This window comes from Pezoporus wallicus, unplaced genomic scaffold (genome assembly GCF_028554395.1).
Source record: "Pezoporus wallicus isolate ANWC-B61680 ecotype Strahan unplaced genomic scaffold, APGP_CSIRO_Pwel_v1 contig_227, whole genome shotgun sequence".
NCBI classification, from domain to species: Eukaryota; Metazoa; Chordata; class Aves; order Psittaciformes; family Psittacidae; genus Pezoporus; species Pezoporus wallicus.
Window position 1 is genome coordinate 13,915,556 of NW_026635704.1, and position 10,910 is coordinate 13,926,465.

General features: G+C 42.8%; 1 protein-coding gene across 18 annotated transcripts in view; it reads left to right on the top strand.

Annotated features, from left to right (window-relative positions):
* Positions 1 to 5,949, top strand: part of DTNA (dystrobrevin alpha) — a 229,614-nt gene extending 223,665 nt beyond the window's left edge. For 17 of the 18 annotated variants that reach the window (XM_057397718.1, XM_057397719.1, XM_057397715.1 and 14 more), the window contains one exon: positions 2,433 to 5,949. In XM_057397718.1, coding sequence (XP_057253701.1) covers positions 2,433 to 2,588 — 156 coding nt within the window. In that variant the 3' untranslated portion in view covers positions 2,589 to 5,949. The remainder of the gene's footprint in view (positions 1 to 2,432) is intronic. The other variant, XM_057397722.1, reaches the window with a different exon arrangement.
* Positions 5,950 to 10,910: the final 4,961 nt, after the last annotated feature.

Below are 10,910 nucleotides of genomic sequence, written 5' to 3' on the forward strand. Positions count from 1 at the left end.
CAGTGCTTTCTTAGTGCTGGCATAGCAGCATTTTAGTTGGTCATGTCTAATGCATTTAAATGCATTATTACAAGAGAAAAGGAGATGAGAAAAGCTAAATTTCCCCCATGCAGTGCCACCCTCCTCGTGGTTTTTAGTTTTTTCCTTTCACTCACTCAACAAAGCTAGTTCCTCCAGCCTCTTCCTCGCAGGTCAGTGATGCAGTGGTGAAGAACCAGGATGCAGGCACTGGATGAACTGTACACATCCATAAGCCAAATGATTCAGCAACTCATTCTGTTTTGTTTTGGGGTTTTTTTCCTGAACATATACATTAAAAACCAGCATTATGTGGACCATTCCATTTGAAAATAACAGCAGGCTGACAGCACAACAATATTCAAAAATGTCTGCTACATTCACTCAGCTCTATTTTGGTTTTCTTCTTTTTTTTTCTCCTTAAGTCCTCCTCTTCCTAGCGTGTAGGTGTAAAAAAGCTGTAAAAGAACTGTGACCGAGTTGACTGGGAAGAATCAACTTTAGTTTTGTGAATTTAATTCTGAAATTACATGAGGATTAGGAGGGATGGATTTTGAAAATCCCTGAACGGTAAATAACAGAAAAGTATAAGATCAGAAAAGAACCTGTGAATTAAGACACAAAAAGGTCAAGAAACAGTTTTATAACATGACAGATAATACTGAGTCTCAACTTGCAAGTGATTCTAGCATTTCCAAAGTGCTATAGTGAATTTAGAGCTCTGAGGTTCATTAGTACTTATTATTTATTGTATGAAAATCTCTATCCCAGTTCTGGCTGTGAACAGCCTTGAGAGAATTCAGAATAACCCTCCCCATGCTCCACTAAGGAGAAGTAATTTATCCAGAAAATTCAAAGTAAACCCAAATACTTAGCAGCACTATCAATGTGTCTTAGTGCATCCAGTGTTTCATAAGCCACTCTGATTTTACTCTCGTGCTTTGTAATGATACCATCAAGAAATACGAGAGGTACCTATATTTAGGTAACCCTGAAAATGATTCTTTAAAAATCAGTCTCAGGCAGTTGAGAACTGACCTCTTGCATGCCTTTCATTTGCTCTTTTTTGGCTGAATTGAGAAGAGCGAAATATGCCTTTATTAAGATTTCTAAATCAGACTTAAGCAGTACAGATGATGGCTGATTTCTAAATAATACTCATTTAAAATGTACCTCAGAATTTTTTTATGAACTTCTCATTAGGCTTGCAGTGCAGGTTTCCTTTCCATTTATCAACAAAATGTTAATGCTATGTCTTCTGTAACTGCCTGACACAAGGAGATAAATAAGATCATCATACCATTTGGCATGCTTAGGTATTAAAGAACTGGATGGAAGCATTTGTGCTTGAATAATTAATACAATCAAATGGTGTCTAGGAAGGAGAAGAAGAAAGAAAAACTACCTGACCTTTCTTCATTCATCAGCTTTAATTTAACTCTATTTTACTGAAGTAATTTGCATTTCATGTCTTGTCAGCTTTATACCTGAAATAAGTAGAAAAGAATTCATGTCAGTGGTGTTTGGGCTTTTGTGCTGCTGTTATCATATCTCATGCAGTGCAGATTGGATTTCTGTCTGAGGTGTCTCAAGAGGAAAAGGATGATGATCTCCTTAACTTTGAAAGGGTCAAGTGTGTAAACAGTACCTTTATGATAAATGTCCAAAAGCAAAAATTTGCCTTATTACCCGACTCTGCTTCCTGACATGGTTCTGAGAAAGAGCATCAATGTTTATCAAGCATTTTCCATTACCAACTAAAACTTTTATGCCTCCAGTACAGGAATTTAAGATACTTACTGATGTTCCAGGATATGGAGGAGCACCAGGGAGAAACTGGTGCCGCAGCAGGTTAGGCTGATTGTGAGCTGTAACACCCAGAATCGTTCTTTTAAGTAACTACATTTCTTTTTAGACACAGTAAAACATACCAATGCATGTAAATCAAAGGAGAGATGTTTACATGTGAGAGGAAGCTCATGATGGTGAGTGACTCTTAACTGAGTGGCTGAACGCTGCATACAAGGGGAATAATCCATGAATTCACCACCAGTAATCTGTTTGTAGAGAAAAATGGAAGGGGAAAAAGGGGCCATCTGCAAATCTGTGTCAGTGCAGACTGAGTTACCCCAGGTTCCCACAGCAGAGCAGGCAACAGTCTTCTCAGCCACGGTAAGAAGTTTCCAACTTCCCACGTGCCCTGTAACTTTCTGTTTGCAGCTCAAATACCTATGTCTCACCTAGGCAGAATGGATTTTTCACTTTTTTTCAGGTATGACCACAGGAATTGTCCAGCTCCTCTTTTTTTTTTCCTCAATAAAGCAGCAGGCAGAGGCTATACTTGCTCTACCTGTCTGGGTGCAGCATCTTAAACCAGCACTGTTTAAAAACCTTCCCTCCACGTTTCTCAACAGGCAAGCTGCAGTCAGACAGACAATGAAAGCTATGTAAGAACTGATGATGAGGAGAGCTGCTTTCGGACAGACGATGAAGAAAACTCAGCTGCAAACTTCACAGAAGAGTGGAACCAAGAGGTGCAGCGTCTCTTGACAAAAAAATCACATAACTAAGTTCTGAGGACTGTAGCACAGTACTTTTGTTCTAAGAGTTGTAGTTTGTAGATGTGTGTTTTTGACAACAAGACTTTTGTTTAAAGCTAACTTACATTAGCTGCATCTTCTGTAACATGGCTCATTACCAGTGAAGAAAACAGACTGACGTAAGTACTGCTGTTACAAAGAATAGCGGTATTAATAACTCACGTAAACCCTTTGCACATGATATTGAACCTGTTCAGTTTACAATGACAATACTGTTTATAGATAGAAACTTGATTTCTGAATACTTTGAGATTTTAGTAGCTCAGTTTACTATACACTGTACATTTTTTCCACAGAAGAAATAAAAAGCTACAATTATGCATTTAACAGTGAATGATTATACTCCTGAGTGTATATATGTAGTAGCCCAGACAAACAAAGTACCAGACTATATTTGCAATTTGTTTGCAAGTCTTTAAATTAAGACTTACAAAAAATGTACTAAAATAATAATTATAATAATATAATTAATAAGAATAAAAAACGTCTCTAATTTAGGGCTAATGTGTAACTTAGGAATGTTTCTTTCAAAATAATCTAACAAATCAGCCATAGAAGTTAGTGTAAATATTTTTTTTCCAAATAGATACCATATACAAAAGGTGACATTCAAATGATATAGAATCTAGTTTTTAAATCAGCACAGATCTTCTTAAAACTGTGAACTATGTTTTGAAATACTCGTTGCTAAAGCTGTTTATAAACCACAGGTGCCATAAGATCCCTGAACTGACTGATGTTACGTATAATCCTCCATGGTATTGTTTCATTGATGTTTTAGCTTTAGTAAGCATGTGTTCAACAAAACGGCTCTTTCCATCTCTCCGCCCCTCCTCTCCCCACCCCAAATGTTATTTTCGAGGCCTTCAGCTTTAAATGTACAGGCTTAAAGTGCGCTTGCAACTGTTCTTTTTATTTCCGAATGTGTATTGCCTTAGCCAGCCACCAGGTGTTCTGCATGCACTCTTGGAAATGTGTACTGAGACTCACTCAGAGCTGGATGGAGAAATAGCTATCAGTGAAAAGCACAAGAGAAGTGGTGGAATTTGTCGGAAGGACAGGCATACAGTTACAGAACTGGAGTTTTGTCCAGTTTAGTACTTTTCTGATACAAAGGCATGTCAGGAGAAAAGAGACTTACCTGGCCATTTTGGATAAGGCAGTGATACTGCTAGCTCAAAAGCATTTGCGCTGCCGTGACTACAAACCTACAGATACCGACAGAGCAGGGACTGACACAAACTAGCTGTAATGTCCTCCCCACAGCGTACTGCTTGGAAATAAAGATTATGTATATACGGCACATAGCGCTGCCATGCAGAAAATCAGAGCCAGGCCAGGAACAGCTAGACCAGAAGCCGGTCAGTGACACAGTGCAATGTTACATGCTCAGCCCTCCTGAGGAGCACAGTGTGTTAGGTTGGGATCACCTCTGTGCTCATGTAATTTTACTGCCCTGACACACAGTATTAGGCTTCCAGTATCTGGCTGACCTGAAGTGACACTAACAGCCCTGAAAACAGTAGTGTTTCATACAGATATTTCACACCAGCACAGTTTGCCTACAGCGAGTGATGAGGTACCCATCTAAAGCAGGTTATCATGGTTTGTCTGTCCTTGCTTTCATGGTGACGTGGATGTGTGCTGCCGTGTTTATGTGAGATTGCAGTGTAGCTCGACCCAGTAAGTCCACTTGTTTGCATGCATGCTCTAGGCTAGTGGCTGTTTCCCTGGGCACTATGTGTTAGGGAATGAGTATCTGTATGAAAGAGCTGCTGCCATTTTTCACTTTCATATTGTATTATTGCTTATGCAGATCTCTTGTCCGCCTCTCCTTGCATATCTGGGCTTGGTCTGAGGCATCTAAATGCATACTAAGGCATCCAGATACCTTTATGTAAGCTTTTCATTTCTGCAATCACTGGTCTTTGCTCCTGGGGTATGTGCCATCCTGGCAAGGCAGGCAGGCACCATATCCTCTGATGCCCCCTCCTCCAGCCTCCTCTCAGGAATGGGTTAGCCTCCACTAGTGCCTAGCACTCCATGTTTAAAGCTACTCCAGCGAATCAGCAGACATTGCTCTCAGCTCAGGATTCCACACGAGCATTTCCTGAACAGAAATAAATCAAGCTAGAATACAGCTACAAGCAATGGCTGACTAATTCAACCCATGTCATGTCTAACTGTACCCAGAGTAATAGATCCCTCCTGTACTGTCATCTTAGTGTCTGCGTGCTCATTATCGCTATGCTTAAAATAGATGCAATAGAATAAATCCATTGCAAGGGCTTCCAGACTAGGAGTAAGGAAAAAGTTGACAAATCAAGAGCCTTTCTTTCAGGCTGGTGCCAACAAAGTGATCCCCAGCAGAGCCCTGGCTCCCTTACACCCTAGAGCCCTGAGATTAAGCACCTCTTACTTGGCTCTCTAGATATCTATTTTAAGCATTTCCCAACTGTTGAGCTGGCTGTGTTTTCACCCAGCTGGTCTTTGTATGTTTGTTGAATATTGTTTTGGTTGTGGTTTGCGGTCATTAAAACAGAGTTACAGAAGAGGTCCCTGGCACGGGCCTTCTCTTAACTACCAGTGGCCCACCACAGCAGTCAAAACTCCAGGTGGTTTTACTGTCACTGGAGGAAAACCAGTGTTTGCAATCAGGAGACAGGGATGTGAAGATTTATAAGGTCCTTGAATGTCCAAAGCGAAGGTGGAGAATGGGTTGTCTGTAAGTAGTAATGTTATCTAAACTGCATAAAAAAGGTGTGTGGCCTTTGTTGTGATATAATATGTATTTTCTTATATGCATGAGCCAGATTGTTGCGTCATAATTTATCATAAGTGTGTCCGCCTTTACTTTCAGTCATCTTCTCCCATCCTTATTGGTTCTTGGCAATTACTGTAGATAGACCTTGTAAATATTGCAACCTTGGGTTGCTGCAATCACGTTGGTTCAATTCAGCAGATGGAGCTGTGAACAACAAGCACTCCACTGTGTCCTGAAGACAAAAGGGCATTTTTACATTTGAACCAAAAAAAAAAGAATCTAAGTATGAAGAGTTACATCTTGAGGCTACTAACTGTAAGACATTTTTGAAACTACTGTACTTGACACCAGTTGAGACAGATACAGACACTAAAGATGTCATGATATTCATTGGTATTGTAACAGAACTGCTATTGTATGGGGTTTTTGTATTGCTGTTAAGTATTGTTGTGTGTGTGTGTTGGAACCTACTGGGGACGTTATATTTTGAAGTGATTAAACTATTTAATTGTGTGTCTATATTTTGGAATGGAATTATTTCTTCATTAAAAAGATTTTTAAAAGTAACTTATGGAGCATCATATTTGTGGCTTATTTGGGGTTTGGAAGTCCTGTTCCATGGAGCCCAAGCGAGTGTTTTCTCAGTAGGGAAAGAAAATATGTCCCTGTGGTGCAGCAAGTAGTACTTCTTTCACCCACACTGACTCTTTCACCTCCATGCAAGAGAACTCCTTCCACCGCTTTCCCCAGCACTTTGAGCATCATACTGCCAAGCACCTGCCACCAAGTGGTTGCTTCTTTCTTCTTGTCTTTAGCAGTTTCATAACATGAAAATGCAGTTCCTGGTCTGTGAAACAGACCTGTCCTTCTACTTGACAGCACTGAAATCACCCTGAGCCTGTCAGGGGTCTGACAAGAGTCCTGGTATGGAGCTATGAGGGGATCCTGGTCCTGGGGAACGTGAACTATCTACAATAGTGTATTTTTTCTTACCCACTGTTTCCCTGGCTCTGCCCTTAGCAGGAGCAAGAGTTTGGAAGAGGTGCGTTTTAATGGCTTTACCATACACAGCCACATGTAAACTTTTATTGCAGGAAGATGTGAAGTCTTTGTTTTCCCAACTACACTTTTAAGATGTCTTTCCATATACCAGGTGTTGGTAATTCCAGCTGGTTGCTAACCTCAAGGAGCACGGACTCGCAAAGCAAAAGCTCCTACTTAAAGCAACAATTTGTGTCCTGAAGAGGTACCTCCAAGCATGGCAAGATCAGGAGGCCATACCCATCTGCACTTTTCTACCCATGGTGCTGGTAGTCGTCCATGAGGCAGGTGGCTGGGGGTGTTCTGCTGACCCATGGTGGCAGTCACAATGCAGCCAGCCACTGTCCCCAGCTCTACCACAGCGTTGCTAGCTGGCCAATAAATCAGACTGGAGTGGGGTCTGTTGGAAGGAAAGCAGTAGCAGCACACAGAAATATCCTTTATCTGCTTACACATATCCCAATATCTTGGGAAGCAGATGAAACCCAGGCTGCTGCCTCCCTCTTTGACGTTGACTGCTGTGGTAGCCTATAAATCACCAGGGTTTATTTGCCATAATTCCCCTGTCTACTCAGTGAAGTTCTTCAATAAAGACGATCATTTTACACTGTAAATTATTTTCCAGATCTGCTGAACTTTGCCTCCACATTCCCAGGCCAAATTCATATCCTCAGGATCGTAATACAGGATGACATATCACAAGCTCATGGTGATAACTGTTTTATCCACGCATAATCCCAAATTGCTGTATTTCTTCCTAACCCACAATCAGCCTATGGCCTTTGGGGAGCAAAGGAGGCAGTGAAGACTAATTTATAGGCAAAGGCTGTTTTCCTCTTTGCCTCCTGGTTACTCTAGCTGCTTTCTGCTCCACGCAAGGAAAACCAATTCAGCAGGAAGAAACAAATTAGTTTCATTTGTGAAAGGAAATATAAATACTAAAATGAAATAATAAGATAAAACCAATCAGATTTTAACAACAAAATATAAAGAAGTGGTCTTTAGATCTGGAAAGTTGGCACCTTGACTGCATTGCTGCTGAATGAGGTGACTGAAAGCATCTGGAACGCTCTAAAAGCACCTGGGAGTTTTCTTCAACAGCACGTGATCTATGGCCACTCTTCCAAAGGTTGCTTGGGAGGCCCGTTGCTCAACACTTGTGTATTCCTTGCAAGCAGCTTTTAGTTCTGGATGACCCCTTTTAAGAGAATGTCGCAGGAATACAAAGCTGACTCTGTCATGGAAACTCACAGAAATGTGTTATGTGGGAAATCTCTATTGTTCCACAATGAAAAAATGTACTGAAGAATTTCATATGATTCAGGATCATCCTGTCTAATACTCTGGATAATCTGCAGATTAAGGATTCCCCTTTGCTTTCTCATGAGTGATTGCCACTGGTTGAGTTGTCTGTGGATTAGGACAGCTATCCCACACTGCCAGCACGGCACCAACATGCCTTTGGCTGTGAAGCACAAAGCAGCAGAAATAGGTTGTGTCTCTCACTGGCTTCCCATTTCCCCAGGAGAGGGACAAGCCAATGATGAATGGGTCCCAGAGCGGAATAAGCCTTTCTGAGGGCCCACCATGCTGGAGGTCTCTAACAAAAGCTGTTTTGGGGAAGCAACCTGGAGGCTGGAGGATGTGTGCAGGGCGATTGTGCAGCCACATCATCTGAACTTTGAGATAAGACTGTTGATGCAGCTTGGAGGTAATAGAGACTGAAGAAGAAAGGCAATGTGGAAAAGGCTTTCCCGTGTCTTGGTAGGAAATGGAGGAGTGCATGGTGCATTTTGTCACTGGTATGCGACACTGCAGAATGTCGTTTGCTGTTTAATACAACATAATTTACCACCAGCAAATTAATTTCCTAATGACTTACGTATTTTCACATAGCACTCAGCAGTGGCCATATGGCAGATGGGTTGGGCCTGCTGTTTGTTATGCTGTCAGCCAGAGGGGCCTCGCTGTTAGCATTTCTTCTCCTCTGCTTGTTGTAGCCCAGTGCTACATGCAGCCCACGTGTTCTCTCACAACAGAGGCACCCTGCAAGGGCATTTTTTGAGTGGGTTTCTTACTACTGCTGGGTTCGGATTTGGCCCCACTTGGTACATTCCTGTCTAAAAAACGTATGGGTCAAAGTGGTTTCCAGTCTGGGGATGTGAGTGTGTGCACCTACATTTCACAGCCTTTGGTCTTTGTAGCTCCCAGCTCTCCCAACAGCCTCCCCTGAACCCAGCATGGGGCACAAAGCCTCCCTGCTCCTCCTATCTCCACCATGAGCACCTTGGGGTGATGGCAGGACAGGAGGCTGCTCCTCACCCACTTGAACCTGTGTCCTTATATTTTTGCTGGCATTCCAGTCTCACACCAGGGCGAAACAGGAACACCTGAAACCTCCCCAAAAGCTGTTCCGCCCCACCACGTGGAGCGGGGGCCACTGCTCCCCTGGAAAGCATGCTTCTCACCCTCAGTGAGAGCAATCTCACTTCCCATGGGAGCTGCCATGGAGCCCAGACTGAGGGATCTCCGGGGTGGGATTCGCTCATGTCAAATAGTTCCTTTTGGACATCCAAAACTCTTCCTGGTTACACTGAAAGCATTTGTACCCCTTCCCCTGCAGACATACCTCTCTTCCTGCACCCTGCACTGTTGCTCATCCCAATTACTCTCTTTTTCTTTCTTGCCTTGTTTTTTAAAGCCACTGAGAGTAGCTTTAAATCCCCGGTGGTGTTACACACACAACACTGCTGCTGTCAGGAGGAATCAGGTGCTTAGCAAGCCTTGAAGATCTACGCTTTTGTCTCCACGCTTCTTTCACATCTGCCTTCATGTGAAAAAGCAAGTTTGCTGGCTCTGTAAGACCCTGCTTTCATCACCATAGATATTATGCAGGTGCAACCAGCCTTAAACCCCCCCCAAAAGGCCTCAGCTCTGAAAAGCCACCCTATTGTCCTCTCCGCAAAGTGCCAAAGCAGTGGTTTAGCGTTTTTAGATGCCATTATGTGCTCTCCAGAGCTGGTTTTACATTTGCCACCTCTAACTGTGCACTCACTCTCGGCTGGTTTGCCCAGAGCCCCTTGCAGTGCCCCGGCAGACCGAACGGCTCAGCCCTGTTTGTTTTGGCTGAAAGGCTGATACTGGAGCTATTGCAGATGGTAATTAGTACTTGAGGGAGCGCTGCTTCCAGGGAATCCTCTCCTCACTCGCTCTGAGTCACATGCATATTGGAGAACACTTCACCAGAAACACATTTTCTGCGGATCTAAGCTCTCACAAATTAATTGAGTTCATGTATAAATGCACGAAGGAGGAATGACGAACGCTCTCCTAAGGTCGTCATTGTGAGGAATATACGCAGAAAGACACCTGTTCGCCAATTAAAAACTGGTTTGATAGGGGTTATGCAAGGCCTGTGCAGCTCCAGCATTGGTTGTTTGCCTGGCAAAGCAGCAATCAATGGGGAAATTAACTCGGCTGCAAGTTGGGGTTACCAAGGCTGATGGTGCCTGGAAGCAGAAAAATTGAATCATCTTACGTTTAGTTGGGCATCCATCACTTAACCTAAAGGGAGCAAACCTGCAGGACTAAAACCAAATGCAAACGAGATCACTGGTTAAGCAGCTATTTCATGGCCAGCTCCTGCTTTGCTTGGGAAGCAATTCGTTATTCCCCTACATGAGAGTGGTACATCTCATCTGCTCAGCTAATGCTGCCGTGTGGCAGGTGGTTTTCCTGCCGCGAGGATGCAGTGGGCTCGCTCCTGCCATGGCTGAGCCATTAGGTACAGCTGAGGTACAGCAGGCAGAAATTTGCCCTAATAGCTCTCTTGAGCTGATAGCAGGACTGCATCTGGCTAACCCTTTAATAAAAACGTGATGAATAACCATGGGGTGTTTTCCCTGGCAGCTGAAACCTTTTATAAGATGGGAATAATGTTCATGTCTTCAGCCACTCAATAGACAAGACAGAAAAGCTGGTGGCTTTGTCCCGAAAGTGTGAGCCATCCTAAATCTGGGGTGAGGTTTCACACTAAGATGTGTGATAATTCCAAGAGCAAGAATGCCTGTATCAGGTCCTTTCCGTATCCTTTGCTATAGACTGTCTGTACAATAATAGTATTAATTGTCTCACTTCTGAATATAGAACTTGGCCAACACATCTTAAGCTAACACATTAAAAAAAACCCTGGGAAAGGCGAGGTTTGAGTTTTGTTGAGTATCTGCATCATGCCCTGTTGCCTAGGTATCTATGCTTAAAATGCAGAGGCTGATTTCTAGGAGTTATGAGCTTGAGAAGTAAACAAGCTCTTTTAAGGATGCAGAAGAGAAGGCGGCTCAAATTTGGCTTGCTATATTTACTTTCTTGTGCTCATTTGGGCATTCATTGTCTGATGATGGGCTAGAAACATAGATACCCTGCAGAAGCATTTCCCTTACTCACTTCAGCCAGTTTTATATGCCTAGCCTTGTCTGATCTCTGGCACA